We start from the raw sequence: 19333 nt of genomic DNA on the forward strand, positions 1-19333 counted from the left end.
ATGGGTACGGAGCGTGTAACATTTCCATTGTACGTGGTATTAAATATTAAACTAATAAAGCAATCGTCTGACGCAATAATTATTTTTTCCAGGGAAAGTTGTCACAAACGGTTGTTGCCGGTTTTCTTTCATGCGAAGGCGAAAGTTACGCTCAGTAAATGGGAAACGAAAAAAGTTCACAAAAGTGTCGACATTTTCTAGTGAACTTCAGTGATTAGAATTTTTCAGAACTCGGATTCAAATGTTTCATTTGCATGAATATTTAAAGAAAAGGGTGGTTTTAATACATTGTTTTTATTCATCGAAATCAAAAACATTATGGTTGAATTCATGAAATAAAATTCATGGAAAATATTTAAAGCTTCTTGTGGAACTTTACAGTCATATAGGGAAAGCTTGCTGTCAGATAGGGTGGCAACCTGATGGGCAATTTCTGTCGGACGTTTGAGGCTCCACTGTTAAAATGGCAATATGGAAAAATATCACCCAATAGTTGGTTTACATTAGCACGCAAATTAGTAGTAAAATTGTATCTAATTACTGCAGGTTTAAACCAAAGCTGATTGGAAATTTTTGACAGTTGTGTTCCACATTTCCCCTCTGTGAGTGGTCTTGAGTGGTCTGTGAGGGCAGGCTGTCGGGGTTCAAATCCCAACCAGACCATTCTCCGATAGTGAGAGGACTGACTATCCGACCGCATGGTATCTATAGGTTTAACAAGCCTTTCGATAGCTGGCCTAGTTGATCGTAAAGCCAAGACAAGAAGTGACAAGAAAATTCAAACGAGTGTAGACGTGGCGCTGAGCAGGTAAATGGTAATGGTACAACAGAGTTGGCAAAACACTTGAAGTAAATCACCTTTGAGCCATCTCAAGAAAATCAAACTGACAGTGGCACCCTGGACAGATCCTTCAAACCAAAACGGGCAAAAATTGGCCATGTACGATTGACCCACACCAGAAAGGATCACCTCTAATATGTCTCTACTGTAGCCTAGAGGTCACAGTACAGCACCTCCTAACGGAATGCCATGAATATTCCCGAGAAAGGTAGAAATACGGACTAAGTAAACACCTACAGGTTGTGTGATCTCCAACAAGATCAAGGAAACAAATAAACTATTTTTTTCTCAATACGTCAGCTTATACTGTGAAATTTGATTGTTAGTTTGTAATTAATAGATGGATTTCAATTTCGATTGACTATAGGGAGAGGCGAAAAACTCGGTTAAAAAGCAGCATAAATATAGCAGCAGTATGAATTTTTTCAATGTCACTAATCTCTGTTGAAATATAGATTGCTCTGTTAAACACATTACGGTTTTCGTCCGGAATTCAGTCACAGAGCATTCATTTTTAAAGAAAAACATCCCCTTTTTCATATACTAAACGTACACGAGCAAGCGCCTGGATGGTATGCAATTTACATGTTTTAAACCGAAACGACTTTCACACCCACAGTGATCATAAAATAAGGTCACAAAAACGTTTGCAAAAGTTTGTACTAGCTAGTCGAACATTGAAGTTCAATGTCAATCATGTTTTGGGAAGAAATTTCTTTCACTCCGGAGATACATTTATCGACCGTTGCATGGTGACATGGTAGCATGAACTTGTGTTCAGCATGCTCGCACGCCGGTACGGAAAGGATTCGAGGCGAATCCGGGGGTGATTCTGCTTCTTGCTTCACTTCAAGAAATGACACAATTTTCATATTGATATTTCTATTCCGGGTGTGCACTGTTGATGATGATGATGATGTTTGACTTCATCAATCAAAATTCAAAACATTGTACAGCGGAGTACAAAATCTCAACCTGCAGAAGAAGCTTCTGGAGCAAACCGTGTGCAAACGAAGCTAGAGAAACGCGTGCGGGGTTGATATTCAATACCTGAGATGAGTTTTTCGAGTCGTGGGTTTGGAAAGTTTAATTAACTTAACCAGCAGCACTTCGTAGGAAAACGTATGACGCCACAGTGAAGTGAATCATGCGAATGGTAAGACTGAATGGCGAGAACCGATTTATAATCTGTTAAAAAACAGTTTATTATTCCACAGAACGTACTCAGCGACACAAACAAAACCTTCCCATCAGCAACTTCTTCAGCAACATTAGCATGCCCCGAAGGAAACACAATCTGCTTTTCACTTTCACAACTGTGTTTTCTCGTGCATAAACTTTCGCCCCCATCGCTAATAGTTGAAAGAGAAAAGTGTAAAAGTTTACAGTAGTAAATATGCTTCCACAGGCTATGGAATTTGAGCTCTTTTTTTTGTTTAAACACCTTCGCTACTCCGGTGCTTGAAGGTGCACACCAAGCAAACCGATTGACGAAGAAGAAATAATAAATACGAGGCAGCAATCTTCCTCAACGGTACCAAGTGTAAATAATTTCTTTAGCAAGCTTTTCTGCATCATGAGCTTTTCTTTCATTTTGCTTGTTTGGCTCGTAAGCGACGTTTGCGGTAGCTATTTATTGGCATTTTTCTTCCCCTAATGTTGCTTCATGTTGCGGCAAGCCAACCACCGTAGGAAGTGGGCTTACGTTCCGAGAAGTGGCGGTATTGCAATATGAAAAACGATATGATAGCAATTTTACATCAAATTGAAAATTAATGAGATTTGAGGATTTGAAAAATAAATTACCAAAACCACACTACAACATCAGATTGTTGGTTGGTGATAAAGGAAAAACAGGGGAGCAGAAAAATAACAACTCAACGCTTGGAGAGTGCTTGTTTTTTTTTCACTCAGAAGAGGAACAGTGCTTGAGAGCTATAAGGGGTGAAAAAAACCAAAATTAACTCAAAATTACAACCCCTTACAGTCCGTCTTATAGGAACTCTCTAGTATCAGTGGTATCGGTGGAAAACACTTTGAGCTTCATCAATCCTATCCTTCCTAATGGTTTTGGTATTAAGGCCAATTAAACCAGGCAGCAAACACTCGAATCTTGAGGGCTAGCTTGTTTTCCTTTACTTCGCTCGAAACCATTACCGTGAGAATCTATCGTTAGAAAATTGGGGCATGTTGCCCGTTCCACGAAGCTAGTCACCACTCGGAAAGAGTTTCCCTTACCCACGGACAAGGGATTAACCAAAGCCTCGAGTACGAGTTTGATCCTTGCTGCTACCCGTAGCGTGCATTTTCTTCTTGTTAATTTCTTTCTTTATGTTCGGGTCCTACGAGAAGTTAATTTTCCAAACATCAAACGTAACTTTTTACACGCGTTTGACAACAACAAAAAATGCGTCACAACTTTTGCCTATTAGTGTACGGGAGGGGGGTTTGTTTAATGATGTTGTTGAAATATATCAGAAGAAAATGATACGTCTCAGCGGAAGCTTTACCCTCAAACAAACACACACTCTGGCAGCTATGTTTTGTTTGATTTTGTTCAAGTCTAGCTGTGGAAGTCTTTTTTACTTATATTGTTTTCTTTTACTTTGACACTTCCAACCGGTTAAACATAGTAGCTTATGCTGGCCCACATTTACAAACCCTGCAGGATATTTAGTGTTCGATTGAGACGACAAAATGGAATATAACAAAATACTCACACTAAGAAAAAAAGGTCACTCCATTGCGCTTTGCCTAGAATAGGACAGGTTTTTTTCCAGACCCAACAATTTTCGCAACAATAGGGAATTGGGAATTCAAGTAGCGGAAACAGTTGCCACAACAAAAGCAAAAACAAAAGAGTATTAATAGCAATTTGGGGAACCATTTTTTTCTCTATTCTAAAAACTACACTAAACAAACACACACAGTAAGGATTCGATTGAAACCGTAGACCAACCGATCGACCATGTTGTAAAGTAGTAACGCAGCGCAGAAATAAAAACAAACCACTCGTCCATATGGCATATGGAGTCGCTTTTTTTTCTAGGGTGGACACATTATCAACCAGACCATACACACACTCGTGTACACGTCCATTCGTCCGCATTTGAAAGCGCTTTTCTGTTATTTGCAGAACAAAACCAATAACACTATGCCTAGCAAAAAAAAACAAAGGTAAGCGACACCAACCAGTCGAGTCAGCGAACCGATCCCTTTAATATAGCATAAGCAAGGAAATTTTTAAAGATTTTTATCATGACAGCAGCCAGCCATGATTAAGATAATAAATCTCATAAAAGCTACAATAAAAAAATTACAAACCTAAATACCAAAATACATACGAACAATGCAAACAAGCTACCAGTGCTTCGCTGGGTGTGTTTAAGAATATTACGCACCCTTATGCAGCGGGCACTCGATCCACTCCCTTTCCGGTTCCGTTGTCTGGCTCTGTGGGCACCCTGGGGAGACATTGAGATGTCGTAGGTAAATATTACAAATAAACACACGCACACACAGGCAGATACAGACACTCGCATGCCCAACACTTGCCCGGAAGCTACGGTAAGGGCGACTCCAATCAACTTTTAGGCATTCACGGGTTTTGCGTCTACAACTTTTTCATCCCTCCCGACGTATGCTACCGGAAAGGGAAGCCAAAGCAGAACGCGCAAAACAAAGCAAGCGATGTCGCTTAAGGTTGATGACGATGATAGCAATGTTTTAGTGTTTAGATGGGGTTGCGCTGCATGAGGTACACGAGCAAGCAACCTGCAAATCGGTGGCAACCGCCAGGTGATGATAGGGTAGGAAACTTAAATTTCAAACGAAGGAACGGAGAAAGGTTGTAAGACACTGGTGTATCATTTGTAAAATGGAAGCGAAAAGTGGATAAAAAAAAACGCTAGAACAAACAAAGATCACTCAACTGATCAGTAACGGCTGGGTGCATTCGCAAAACGATCGATCCGCAAGCATCGCCATCGAAACAGGTGTCGGCAAGTCGGGTAGCTAGAATGAAGGAAGCGAATAAGTTATTGTGAAACTGGAAATATAAAAAGAAAAACAACTTAAATCGATATAGATACAAATATTCCACAGTGCCTTGTTTGCTGCATAAGAAAAAAGAATCGCTGCTGCTTACCACACAGACATCGTCAGGCTCTCGCACGCCCAAAGATACGCTAAGCTATAGAGAAATAAAAAAGTAATTGTGTGCGCTCTTCCAAAGGATGTGTCCCTCGTTGATTTCGCCACGCGCACGACTTGCACATCCATGAACACACATACATACACACGATACAGTGACTCAAACGGATATCCGGACACCTTAAAATCGAATAACTGCTCGACTAGGAGGTGCTTGCTTTCGACTAATTACAAAAGAAAAACTTATTTAACATCAGATGCAGAAAGTTTCAGATTTTAACAAACCCAAACAGACGAAGCGTAAGAGTTGTAAGTTGTTTTTAAATCATTTGGAGAGTTCTCAAACGGCCATGTGCCGGCAAGTTATACGGGTTAGAAATCTGAGTAAAAAGCCTTTCATTGGAACATTACCGACTTACGCTGGCACCTTTTGTGCGAAGGCCAGTGGCGTTGAGGCGCCGATGCACTCTTTTTTTCCATTTCGGTAATTTGGTATCCGAATGTCATCCGTTTCGCCCTCAAAGTCAAACAAATATTTAATTTTCAGATGTCCAGATTTCCGTGCAAGTCACAGTATATGCCAAGGGAAACAATTAAACACACAAACAAACACATTTGCTTGCGTCCGGTGCGTTATTGTGCGAGGCAGCACCATTTCCTGCAGCTTTCTTTCCTGTGTGTGTTGGGCTGTGCTGTACTCCTGGTCCTCGACAGAAGGTCCGGAGGGAGACGTGCGCCGGACCAAAACGCGCTATGCTTTTCCCCAAAACCCCATCCAATCAAAGCTTTACGCATTTTAGCGCGACGTCCGCAGAGTAGTAGGCGCTGCTTAGTTGTCCTTCGTGTGAGCGGATATGTATAGATAAAGAGAGAAAGAGTGAGGAAAGAGTAATGGAAATAAATACAAACAGACACAGACACAGATTATGCATATCTCAAGACAAGATTTAAAAAAAACTATTGTTTTTCTTTTTCTAAAACAATTAACTATAAAACTCTGTTAACGGCGCTAATATAGCGCTTGGTCCTAGCGATATAAGCAAATCCTTCCAAACAAGCTCTACTAGCTCTAGATAATAAAAAAAAAGCAACAATTGATCCTAGCAGCCCTAGATTTTAGACAGCGCTGGTGGCAGTAGGCGCACACACATACACGCAACAGCAACACAACTAAAATTATGAAACCATAGCAACCTAGGCGTCAAACGCACTCCACGTGGCCAGTGATGTGTTTTACTCTACAATAAAAGCTTTTCCGTTCCGCCATAGCTATTACTATTACCACTACACTACACACACCCTGTGTGACTTTCACAGCGCCAAGACACATTTTCCTATTGGACTTTACAGATTAAGGTAACGGAGGAGCATCCGTGGTGTTGAGAGGAATTGAGGGCGAGGCAGTCAAACTGAGCCTCGCAATGATATATCGCCTAGCTAGTGACTAAACTTCTAAATGGCTGTACTATGGAAAAATACTGAAAGGATGCCCTTAACAGGCATACTACACTCGCATGTAAAATAGTGTTACTTTTCTCTTATCGATCGTTAAACATTCTGCAGATGTTTTAAACCCCGTTTTCAAGATTGTTCTTTATTTACTATTTTCTACTAGAATGATTCGTAACACAATGCCAATTACAAGAAGAAAAAAAAGAGACAAAAAGCAAAAAACTTAACCCCTTAATGGTTTTTGGAGCTGGATAGCTCGGCTAGTTACTGGAAGATAGGATAGTATACATAGCGTACAATATGGCTAATATGAGAATCATTTAAAATCTACACACAATACACAAACTTTACACATCCGGGTGAAGTTTTTGAGCGTTTGAGCATGCAAATAGGTTTTTAAACTCACGTAACTTTAAAACGGCAATGCTAAAACTAACTAACAAACCGACCAGCACTGGTTCCAGACATGGTGGAACGAATGTTCCGCACTTAAAAACAAAACAACAACAAGAAACAAAACACGCATGCACACTAATTGAAGCTTTATTCCTTTTTTAATGAAAATATTGAAAACGAAAATACGGATGAATGCGATCATCGACAAAAAAAAAAGAATGATACACTTACACTATAAAAACGAAAGAAAACTTTAAGAAAACAAAAAGAAATAAACAATTCTTAGAAGCAAAGCATAAAAACTGAAACATTAATCGGGATCGCTAGCACAGAACCCAGAAAGGATGAAAAGAAAAATCAAACTAAGCTACAATACAATACAAGTGAGTGAAGTGAAAAAGGTGAAGTAATAATTCAACAAAATAAAATAATTTAAATGGTTTTGAACATCCGACAGGAAATTAATCTTAATGAAACTAAACTCAACTTAAACTTAATAATAATACAACAACAGAACAAAACCACACAGCAAACAAATGAAAGAGAAAATAATGTGGAAAGACCTATCTCCATTTTGCCCTGATAAACTGTATGTGTCTAGTGTTTTCTTTGGTAAATATCACATATTACAACATTATTGAGCATCACACGTAAGTATATGCAAGTGTTGGATGTATGTAACAACGTCCATGTGAACGGCCTAAAAGCCCACTGTACAGGCTGGGTTGTTCGGTGCCATTCTCTTGATGTGAACAGTTCACCTGGAGCCCAGTGGCGCTTCTAAGTCGCATACGTATAGGGCCGAAAATTCTTCTGAACATCGCTAGTGGCTAGGAAGGTTTCTTCAGTTTGAGGCACAGTCCAAGTCTCAGACGTTGCGGATTAACCTATGGGCGGAGTAAGACGCCGCCTGGGTTCTCGTTGGTCAGGGCAGGGGAGCTTATCGGCTTGAGAACCACCTGAGGCTCCTACCAATATGGGGATTCAGTAAGAAGCTCCTACAATAAAGAACCCATGTGACAGCCCTTTTATGACGTCCTCTAGACGAACGACTGCTACGTCCATCGCATACAGCGAATCTACCAGTAGGTGGAGTGGGCGTCCCCCCAAAAATTGCCTCAACTACTCGGCTCTCTTAAGCAGAATTGGAAGTTGAGGAAGCTTCTTTGTGGATTGGGGGTCCACCAGCTCAAAGCCCTCCCGAAGGTTGTTCCGTTAATCTTGCCACTGCTCGTATAAGAGGTCCCGTTTTAGGATATCGATAGGAGTAGCCTCGTAACTTCGTGGTCATGAAAGGTCACAGAAATACGAAAGAAAGAAATGTAGTGGTAGAGTTATTCATTCACCTCCATTTGGCATATGATGGTTGTCAATGTCATTCTTCAAGCCTAGTAAACATGGTTAGAACTTTACCCAGTACGACCATAAAACCAATGAATAAAAAGGGTGTTTCCTTTCAATATTGAACACATATGTATATAATTTTTACTTTACCGGTCTTTTCAAAATCTCACCTTAACTACCGAACATTCTTAACCTTGTCGAATCTAGATCAATTTTTGTTGATGATGTATAGACCCTGTTCAAAACAACCATCTGTCAAATCTGTAATCACAACAAATCCACCTTTGAACAGAAAACATCCAAACATCCTTTATTACTCAATTCTTTGACTTGTTTCACGTAAACACCAAACTAAAAGCACACTCGCAATGGCATTAGTGCGATCCTTACAGTAAGTATCGGTATCATACGCAAAACGGTTCCGCTTTACCAACTCTATCACCTCGTTTCACTTTACGTAACTTCCAGAATCCTCCTGCCCAAAATACCTTCAGTACCATTCTTCAGTGGAAATCTAGCGAATGGCCTTACCGAAGCAATGGCCGGTGGTGCCTGGGGACTACTTTCCGCACGCACAGTGATTCGCAACCAATTTCCACGTGCACGAGAAACAAAGCGCGTTCGGGTGCACGGTTGGTTGAAGCGGATGTCTACTGCGACCGGTCGCCGGGTGCTGATGAGGAAAATATTGAAGGGCAGACACGTGCTATCGCACTAACGTATTTGCAAAGCATTTGTCTGATGTTGCATAAAATCGGAATCGTTCATAAAAATAGAGTCTACCTGTAAACAAAATAATTTTGTTCGTAATCTTATTTTGCAAAGAACACATCTACTTTTGCATGCGAAAAAATTCGGAGTCACCCTGTAGCACTGTTTACATCATTTGACAGCTGTTCTTGCATCACAGCAAAGCTGCACAGGCATCTTTCTGCTTTTGCTTGCTACTAGTGGTTTGTTGTGTACGGTGTACGGTACGATGGCTTCAAACGCCGAATCTGCGTTCGAAATAACGATTACCAACTTTGATATCTGTTGCCGACTATGCTTATCATCGAACGAGTCGCAAAACTACTACGATATCTCCAGCACATCGTTGGCTTCTCAGAACGATATCACTATGGTTGAAGCGATACAGAAAGTCACCAATAGTGTGGTAAGTTTTCCCTATTACCATCAAGGCGAATTTTTTGTACAATCACTCGCCCCTTGTTTTACAGCTACTTTTGAGTGAGAAGCTTCCGACAAAAATCTGCAAATTATGTTACACCCGCCTGGACGACGCGTATTGCTTCATTCGCGATTTCTTTCGCACGAATGAGATGCTGCACAATTTCCTCGACAACGAAACTCCGGAACATTTCGAGGAGGAGGATCAAATCGTCGACAGCTATTCCGTCACAGAAAGTAACGAGCAAGAAGAAACGGAAATAGATTTGGAGGATTTAGAGCTAAGCGAGCAACCGATATTCGTGAAGGAAGGCGAACATCCTCGCACCGCAGCAACTACTAGCGATTCCATGGAAGACGAGCAGTGTGATCTAACGGCCGTCGAATTCATCCTACAAAAGATCGGTACAAAACAAGAATCAAAACCCAGGCCGGAACGAACGCCTTCCGTCCGTACCGCGAAACATGCCTGCACCCTATGCGAAAAGACCTTTCTGCGCCGTTCGAACCTGATCGATCATTTGCGGCTGCACGCGAAGGTAAAGATGTACGAGTGCGACTACTGTGACAAGCGATTCGTACAGTCGGGCAATCTGAAATCCCATCTACGGATACACACGGCCGAAAAGCCGTTCGAGTGTAGCATCTGCGGCAAGTCGTTCACCCAATCAAGCTCTCTGAAGACGCACATGCTAACGCACACAAACGTGAAACCGTACGTGTGCGATGTGTGCGACAAGGGCTTTACCAGCAGTTCCGATCTTGGCAAGCACAAGCGTACGCACACGGGCGTTAAGCCGTATCAGTGTGCCATCTGTCCGGATCGGCAGTTTACGCAGAAGGTACATCTGCGAAACCATTTGGCACGGTTGCATCCGACCAGCAACATTTCCCAGGCGATGGAGAGGGGTGATTTTCAGGGCGGGAAATGATCGTTTATTTAATTTGATACCTCACAAACTCCGAACACTCATTTGGAATTACTAATTTAATAAATAAAGCTTGTAAAAGATCTATTTTATCTTGAAATCGCTTACCTTAAAAAGTCTGCACTGTTTGGAACAGTTTCCTTTTTTCGCATCAATTTTCTGGTTTCTTTCATACTACGGTTTCGGAGATGTAGTCCCTTGATTCCCAACCGCTTCTCCATGAGGAAGACCTTCATATATACCTCACGGCCTCAAAAACCTTTTCATAATAGGTCCCGAAATTTTTTTCCATGTTCCTTCTTCTTCTCAAGCGTATCCCAGAGGATTTTGGCACTCTTTGGCAGTTGGACGTGTAGTTATAACTAGCGATGGATAGATCTTCATTTTGCCAGTAGTCGGATAAATCGAACTTCAAGACATTCCGGATATTACTCCGAATATTTTAACGACCAGGGAGGGGTGCGGGTGTTGAGGGGATGCTATCCTAAGCTAAATCCCCAGTAGACTCGAGAGTAATTCGCAGTTGACTAGGCATCGAGTAGGAGATTACTCCGGATCACTCCGAATTTAACTCTGGATTACTCCGGAGTTCCCGTCATTAGTTACAACTATTTAAAATTTCAAGGGTTTTGCTGTTCGGATTTGGAGCTGCGGCACAGTGCAATACGTTTCTCTTCAGTAACACGAAAATAAAAAGCATATACAACCATACACCTTTGTCCGATCCTTTATCATTTACCCTCTGTATTGTGTGTTTCTTCATATCGTTTAAGATTAAATTACAAAACCCCTATAGTTTGCGCCCGGAACGAATACCGGTTACAGGTGTCAGAATCGGAATCGGAGGAGATCCGGCACACCAGGTTGGATTGCTGGTTGCTGGAACCGGCATTTTTTCGCTTTTTAACTCGCCGCAACCTCTCTTCTCACTCTCTACTTCTTTTTCTGTTGCTGCTGTTTCTTTTCCTTCTTGGCCGCGCTAGCTTCACCCTTCTGCTGGGCCGGTTCCGGTTTGCGCTTCGGGGCTTCCTTCTTGCCTGCGTCCTTTGCCGCCGGTGCTGCTGCCTCCTTCTTGGCCGGCTTCTTTTCGCCACCGGTCGCGGATGCCGCTGCCGGCTTCTTGCCCTCCGCCTTCGGGGCAGCCGCCGCCTTCTTGGCCTCGGGCTTAGCAGCTCCGGCTGCCGCCTTCTTGCCGGCGGTGGTTGCTGCTGCCGGCTTCTTCTCCTCCTTCTTGCCATCCTTCTTCGGGGCATCCTTCTTTACCTCCTTCTTACCATCCTTCTTTACCTCCTTCTTGGAGGCATCCTTCTTGACGTCCTTCTTAGCGGCGTCCTTCTTGCCGGCGGCAGCCTTCTTGGTGGCATCCTTCTTGCCGGCATCCTTCTTCGCGGCGTCCTTCTTCGTGACGGCCCCCTTCTTAGCGGCGGGTTCCTTGGCGGACTCCTTCTTGGAGGCGGCTTCCTTCTTCTTCGCCACAGCCAGCGACTTCTTGTCCTTCTCGGACGTCTGCGAGCTGCGCGAGTCACGCGTAGACGACAGGCGCGATGTACGGCGCACACGCTCCTGACGACGGCGCAGGGCAAGCAGACGCACGTACTGTGCTTCCGCTTCACGGCGAGCCTCCGAGCGGCGCTTCTTGATTAGCAGACGGTGTCTCTTCCGCTGCAGCACCACCGGGGTGATCAGGCGCTGGATCTTGGGCGACTTGAAGCGGGGCTTCTTGCCAGCCTTGACATCCAGCGGGCGTTTGACGACGTAACGGCGAACGTCATCCTCCTTGGTAAGGTTGTACAGCTTGCGGATGTTGCTCGCACGCTTCGGTCCGAGACGGCGCGGTAAATCCACATCGGTAAGCCCGGGAATGTCTTGCTCGCCCTTGCGCACGATAACCAATGCCAGGGCAGACAGGTTTTGATCGACAATGCAACCGCGCACCGACTTACGCTTGCGCTCTCCGGTACGGCGCGGACGGTAGCACGAGTGACCTTTCTTCAGGAGCAGACGAACACGAGCTGAGGGGAGAAGAAGGAAAGAAGGGAAGGACCCGTGAGTGTCAACATTGTCATTCGCATTTCGTTTGCCGGATTACTTACTGTTGGTCAGCACACCCTGCTTCATCGGAAAACCCTGCTTGTCGTTGCCACCGGCAATCTTCAGGATGTAACCCTTCCATTCCTCACCGAGATGGTCGGCGGCCAGCTCCGTGCCCATACGCTTGTCATAGAAGTGACGCAGCTTGTGGTCGTCCGAGGGGATCTCGAAGGTCTTTTGAGCCCCCGTAGCGGGAAACGATACGTTCAACTGAAATGCAGAAAAAAAACACACACACATTAGTACCGGATTCAATTCTAAAACATACATCCCGCCATCTACACTCGGTCCCCGTGGCCGATGTTGCAGCAAAGAACCTCCTAACAGAAAAGCATAAACAGAAGTGGCTCACACCGCTTCCAGTAAAGAAGCATGCAATCGGAACCACACCATTAGTAGGCCACCCGGTTCTTCACAGCCATCGCACACACACGCACACGACTGCCAAACATTGGGCACGGACAACGAAACACATCAAACACGCGTTGCCTTGTGGTTGATCGAATTTATCCTATCATTTCATCCCACTGCACTGAAACAAACGACACAAACGACCGGCCAACGCTAAGTCTCACTTAAGGCGCAGCGTTTGAGCCGAAATTTCACCATTTATCGTATTTATTTCAACGCCATTTGCTCGTACCTTCATTTTACACGTCTATTCCCATACACTCCAGAAGAGTAAAAAGGCTGTCAAATTGCAACGATTCTAGCAAGCTGAACACCGCTTCCAACTTCCGTTTTCCGTCTAAATGACGTTTGGCGTCTGTCAGATACTGTCGGTGACGTTAGCCGAACAATGCGTTCGATGCCGAACAAATGCAAACGCTATGTCGACATCCTAAATTAGATTTTAAATTATTCACATTTTATTATCTTTTGCAATTAAACATAGAAAGAATGCATTATTGGGTATAGAAAGAGTAGTATCATAAGCTGCAAACCGTTTTGGTTGTTTCTAATACGCATCTACCATTTATACCCCGTGTCGCTCTTCACACACACTCGAGAACCGGATATCGAACTCCGTCCAGACCATCTCCCGTTATGCAATACTGGCTGAATCATAGGATGTAATCAAGTCAAGAAAGCCATCTACATACATCCCGCCATCTTCACTCGGTTCCCGTGGCCGATGTTGCAGCAAAGAACCTCCAAAGAGAGATGCCACGAAAATGGTGCAACCGTTTCGCTTCTTTTCTGAAGTGAACGACAACAGATTTAGAAAATTCCTCAGTTCCGTTTAAAAAAACCCGCTCAATGAATTACGCTTCAAATATCTTTTTTATGATCGCTGCTCTAAATAATGTTACTTCGTTTCTTGTAGCGATTGTTTCAAATATCGTTACTACCTACCTTGAAGCGATCGCATCAATGATCGACGAATCAAATATACGTTACTCAGTTCCTTGGAGCGATCGCTCCAAATATCGTTCCTATGACCGAGGATCCAAATATCGTTTCAAAGCTCCTTGGAGCGATTGCTCCAAATATCTATAAAAAGACGTTGTTCTACGATCGCCTATCCAGGTAGACCGTCCTTTTTGTATGGGATATTTTATTTTTTCCGCATTGTAAAGCTAGTATCATTTGATCTGCTCTTCGTATTACTATGAAATTATCAAGAAAAGAGACTATTGAGGGTGGGACAATCTGGAGGGCAGTCGCCAACAGTAGCTCCGCGAGTGAGGTGTTGGAAACTGTTAAAGCCGGTGTGATCATTTTATTATCTACCACGTTTGAAAATCTGTTTTAGCAATTCCGCTCCGTTTGAGAAGTGAACGGATTTCATTCGTTCCTGTTTTTTGGGACCTATTTCCATAACTAATCCATAACCTCTGAAAAATGCGTAGCCAAAGAAGAAAAAATCATATTTACTGCTTCACAATACCCCAACATAAGAACCTGTGTATCCTCCTATATAGCGGTATAGCTAATGAAACAGCAGCCAGACAGGATGAGATTACTTTTAAGACTTTTCAAAGTGGTGTATTTATTGAATTATAACTTCTACATTTCACAATTCAAACAGCAAACACGAATTAAATTTAAACTTAAACCGATTTCTTGCTTGATTTCAAGTAACGCCTCATAACCGTAAAATCCTTCACATCTTTTGGCTGTTGTGGAGTTTGTGTTGCTACCCCATCGCCCCCTTCGTTCGACGATTCCTCATCATGTGACGTATCAAGTCTAGCAACGTGTTCTTTTTCACGCTTCATTCGTACCGTCTCCGTGGTGCGCTTGGGCTGTGCTTTTGTTGTTTCACTTCGGCTGACTGTCGAACTATCGACCGATTCGACCGGTACTGAGCTCTGTTCCGCTTCCGCCGGTTCCTTTTCTATACCAAGCTCAACTAAAAATTCATGCACACCGATAGCTTTAACGAAGTTAATCTTCGGCTTTCCTTTAATCGGCGCGTAAGCGCTTGCATCGTGAGACGATTCCTGCTGGTTTAACGCAGCATTAATCTGCTCCTGAGCTTTTTCGTTTGATTTTGCTTTCCTACCAGCGGCAGCTGCTGCCTTGTTATTTTTCTGGTCACTCTTCGTGGCCGTCTCCTCCGCAGAAACCGAGGTTGCGTTATTCGCTCTCGTTTGCTTCAGCTTCTGCTCAACGTACGTCGAGAGCCGGTTTATACCGTCGGTGTCGGGTTTGTATGCAAACCGGAAGTAGCCGGGAGCTCTCTCAAGCTTATGGACAAACCGCAAATGCTTCGTTAGATGGTACGCGTTTTTGTACGTTTTGTCGGTGCAAATGTGACATCCGTACATCGTCGTGGGTAGATTGTAATGCCAGGCAAAGTGCTGTGAAGGAAGCAAAGAAGGAATGGATGAATCTGCCAGCTCTTCTTCCGTTTGTTTAGCATTTCACTATACACTACTCACCTTCTTCATGGCGAGCAAACTCCTGTAGGCGACATTACATCCAAACTCTTCGCATCGAAAGATTTTCGTCTTATCGTGTGTTCTCATGTGGCTCTTTAGCTCCAAGTTGGAGAATGCCGCATACTCACACCGATTACACTTGAAGTTCCGTTGTTTCAGGTGCACTCGGAGCATGTGGGCGGCAAGCATACTTGCGGCACCTGTCTTTAACGGGCATAACGTGCACTGGTGCGACATTTCGTGCGATTCGGCATGGGATTTTAGCAGCGCATTTGTGGCGTAGAATCGACCGCATATCGAGCAGTTATATTTACGCTCTGTGGATGAGAAAATATCAAAGTGTGATTAGCGTGATAGTATGGACTACTGATGAGAACTTTGTTCCGTTTCTAGTGATTGACGATGAAAGAAACTGAATTTTCATTATTTAAATAAAATTGAGTTAAATTACTTACGAGACATTTCAATCTGGCGAATTAGATGATAAACTAATTTCAAGCGCGCCCAAAACGTAGTGCCGCACGTGTAACACGCAATATCACGCTCGGTCGTATGCTTTTTCACATGCAACAAAGCAAAATACCTCATTTTGAACCGCTCCTTACACAGCGACCAAAGACAATCGACTCCACTCTCACTCGTTTTGCTGTTCGTCGGAAACTCATCACATATGTGGTTGCGAACGTGATGGAAAAAGTGCATCGCCTTGTTAAACCGCTCGTTGCAATTGTTCCACTCGCAGCGAAACGTTACCGGCGAGTTGGTGATGGTGTTTCGCAACCGACTGTCGTTGTTGCAGCTGGGCAACTTCGCCAGCATGTGTACACCGGCTCCATGTACCTTCAGCTTCGTATGGTACGCATGGTAGTGTATGTGGCCCATATACTCGTAATCGTCCTCGGTGGTAAAACCGCACAGATCCCACTCGCAGGTATAGCTATCGCTCTGGTTTACCATCGCCAGTTCGGCATGCGATTCTACGTGCAGGAAATATTTACGATCATTTCCCGACATGAACGTACATTTGCGCCACTCGCACTCGTACTTGATGGATTTCCGGATCTCTTCATCCGAATAGCCGTTCAGTAGCTTCTTTAACGGTGCCTTAGGATAAGAAAGAATCGATTAAGACGGAACTTCAACCCTGTCAGCCATCCAGTCATTACCTCAACACGATCAAGATCTATTATCTCTTCCTGCTCTGCCAAATGGTTGCTCTCTTCGAGAAGTGTGTCCAGGTCCGCACTTTCATATTCGGCCTGTTTCTCCATCCAATCGTGAATGTCCTTCCGTAGGCGGGAGATGTTGGGATCATTTTCTGGCACTACTGGTACTGGCTGCTGCGTCGGTAGTTCCGACGAGCCCGTTGGCTCTTCCTTCACGGCGAGCTTTAGCTTCTTTACATCCTTGGACCCTTCGGCTGCTGCTTGCTTTTTCTGTCGCTTCGTACCTTTATCCATTTTCGAATCAAGTTAAACGTACAATCACGGTTACGAAATGCAACAAACCAGAAACGTTTTCTACGACTGGGAAAAAGGCGCGCTGCAATCACACTGCGATTGTAAACAGAGGCGTTTTTGACAGCTAATCCGCTGGGAATGTCGTTGAGATAGTCGTTAAAAATATTGTTAAAATCTATAGATTTGAAATGTTCGCTTTTATGAACCGGTTAATATGGTCGTATTTTTATTATTTAATTTATCGTCTGAAATTTATTTGGTGGCACAAATATATTATGGTAATTTCCCCATACACAAATATTCTTCCATTTTTGATGTCAACATGCGAACAGCATCGACAGCATCGGACGCATTCAATATGTCGACATCTGTCACAGTAACGCGCTGTCAAAAAAAAAGATCAACTTCCGCCTTTGGCAAACCCATCTACGCATCTCTTCAGGCCTTTCGTGTTCTTTTCCGGCTGTCAATTGCAAGGAGGTAAGATGTGACCGAGCTGTTGTGCGGCTATTTTCACAAATTTCTTCCCGGACTGTCCCGACTGACTCGAACCAACGATGGGGAAAGCATTCACCATCGTTCGTTCGGAGCGTGTGCGAGCCATTTCGGCACCGTTCGCTTTGGAAGTAAACCTTATTTTAACGTGATGTTTTCATTACATTTGCTCTGCTTGCATCGTGTTTGGCTGGTTGTGTTTTGTACGTGCGTATGGTGTTGTTGCTTTCCACGGGAATGGCCTGTATCTTTCCGGTGACAACGTCGACGACGCTTGTAGGAGACAACCATGGCTCCGAGATACGAGATGTGCGTTGGCATGAACAAAGGCCACAAAACGACGAAGATCAAGCAGCTGCAGTACCGCGGTGACCGCAAAGTCAAAGGAATCCGCCCGTCCCGCCTGAAGGGTGTAAGTATCTTCGGAAGCTAACCATCATTCCTTCACCACTTGTTCATCCTTTACTATGATGAAATTTCCACTAATCCATTCACAGACAGTATGCATTTTTCCTACCAGCCACAGGCTGGCCAATGTTTTATTGGTCGGTCCTGTTGGCACGGTTTGCAAAATCGTACAATCTGGTTAAGCCTTGGTTCTGATGCACTAGAACACCAATATTTCTGTATCCATCCAATTACTGAAAGATCGGTATTTAAAAACACGTTTCGTTTTCTTCTTCTACTTTTTCTCCCTACGTCCCGATAACAGATCCAAACCAAGCACACGAAGTTCGTGCGCGATCTGGTGCGTGAGGTCGTTGGCCATGCCCCGTACGAGAAGCGCGGTATGGAATTGCTGAAGGTGTCGAAGGATAAGCGTGCGCTGAAGTTCCTGAAGCGACGCCTCGGCACGCACATCCGTGCCAAGAGGAAGCGCGAGGAACTGTCCAACATCTTGGCCCATATGCGCAAGGCGGCCCACAAGTAAGCCACCTTTTCCCTTCTCTACCGATGGGTGGGGTAGTGCCGCGTCTTCTCGTTCCGTCGTACACACCTTCCTTGGTGTGGCGATGGGTAGGATACCATCCGCTTTTATGATCCTGGTGCGACAGAACAAGCTGGGAAGACAGGCATATGCGCTGCCTGGTGATGCGTGTTTGTGTAAGAATTAAAACATTCTTGAGGAATAAAACATTTAAGATCCACCTTAACCACATATTATTTGTATATTTTGTGCCCGAGTGATTGGTGCCCATAAGAAAGAATCATGGTGACTGGTCAGGTCGGAAACTCAGTCCAAGGTTCCGCATCTGATCTGCAACAGGTTCGACTACATTAGATCTAGTCAGCGAGCTCACTCACCGCTACGAATAGTTAGCATTACTCAGCTCGCAAATGGCGCATGCATTGGCATCCTCCGCTATTAGAGTCCAAGAATCACCGGACTTTCACTTTGTATCTTCATCTCCTGATAATCTGCTTCCCGATAATCAGGTACTTTGTCTTTATCGCATTGATACTCAATCTAACCTGTACATCCGCTGTAACGTCTATGTTATCCGTGAAGTCAAGACGGGGCGGCCCGGTGGTGTAGGCGACAGCGGCGCCGGTCTTCAAAAGGCAGGCCCTGAGTTCAAATCCCATCCAGACCGTCCCCCCGTAGTGAGGACTGACTATACAACTACGTGGTATCGGCAGTCTAGTAAGCCATTTCGATGGCCGGCATGATCTTAGTGGTCGTTAAGCCAAGGAGAAGAAGAAGTCAAGGAATTAGAGCACCATCCAGACCAACATTGAACAGCAGACAGCAGAGTCCGTCATTTCTTTTACTGAAATCCTGTCATTTTACAAGTGTCCGAGAGAATTTTATCAGATTACATACTTCAGTGGTAAAAGTACACACTGGAATAAAAAATATTCTATACGATCCCAGTTTATTTGATAACATCCGAAATTGTTGAAAACCTCTAGCCAATGCCATTTGGGCCCGTGTGTGTGGAAGGAATATAGATGAGCTTTACGAGCTCGTAATCGTACCATCGTGAAGCGAATTAGGCTGTTGTAAAGAATTTTTAGACCTTTACTGCTCCACATGGGCCGGGGAGGCGTGATAGAATCCTAACACTCCGCCAGAAAGACAGGCATAATGGACAGCATGTATGATGGCGCCAA

At 44.0% G+C, this 19333-nt stretch overlaps 3 protein-coding genes and 1 pseudogene across 5 annotated transcripts; 2 read left to right on the forward strand and 2 right to left on the reverse strand.

Annotated features, from left to right (window-relative positions):
- The first annotated feature begins 8553 nt into the window (after positions 1-8553).
- On the forward strand, positions 8554-10287 carry LOC126565052 (zinc finger protein 3-like; annotated as a pseudogene).
- Positions 10288-11214: 927 nt separating this feature from the next.
- Positions 11215-13142, reverse strand: LOC126558087 (40S ribosomal protein S6). 3 transcript variants are annotated; one of them, XM_050214031.1, is made up of 4 exons: positions 13019-13142; positions 12378-12585; positions 11599-12296; positions 11215-11565 (listed from the first exon to the last, which is right to left on the reverse strand). In XM_050214031.1, exons 1-4 carry the CDS (start codon positions 13022-13024, stop codon positions 11218-11220), a joined length of 1260 nt encoding a protein of 419 aa, XP_050069988.1. In that variant the 5' UTR covers positions 13025-13142; the 3' UTR covers positions 11215-11217. The 3 variants fall into 3 exon arrangements, with proteins under 3 accessions (XP_050069988.1, XP_050069989.1, XP_050069987.1); XM_050214032.1 differs by having other exon boundaries at positions 11215-11508; positions 11572-12296; XM_050214030.1 differs by having other exon boundaries at positions 11215-12296.
- A 1287-nt stretch (positions 13143-14429) lies between these two features.
- On the reverse strand, positions 14430-16735 carry LOC126565063 (histone H4 transcription factor; the record flags this gene model as incomplete). Its single annotated transcript, XM_050222205.1, has 4 exons — positions 14430-15182; positions 15264-15580; positions 15719-16367; positions 16430-16735. Coding segments are annotated over 4 exons (2025 nt in total), but the record flags the coding sequence as incomplete, so codon positions are not given.
- Positions 16736-17081: 346 nt separating this feature from the next.
- Positions 17082-18171, forward strand: LOC126559302 (60S ribosomal protein L36). The gene is given in 4 exon segments (XM_050215437.1): positions 17082-17138; positions 17141-17203; positions 17499-17630; positions 17931-18171. Coding segments are annotated over 4 exon segments (471 nt in total). The 3' UTR covers positions 18150-18171.
- Positions 18172-19333: the final 1162 nt, after the last annotated feature.

This window comes from Anopheles maculipalpis, chromosome 2RL (assembly GCF_943734695.1).
Source record: "Anopheles maculipalpis chromosome 2RL, idAnoMacuDA_375_x, whole genome shotgun sequence".
NCBI classification, from domain to species: Eukaryota; Metazoa; Arthropoda; class Insecta; order Diptera; family Culicidae; genus Anopheles; species Anopheles maculipalpis.

Coding starts and splice junctions, on each gene's coding strand:
- LOC126558087 (XM_050214030.1), bottom strand. Junction 12,297..12,377: donor GCAGGGTGTGCTGACCAACA/GTAAGTAATCCG, acceptor TTCTCCCCTCAG/CTCGTGTTCGTCTGCTCCTG.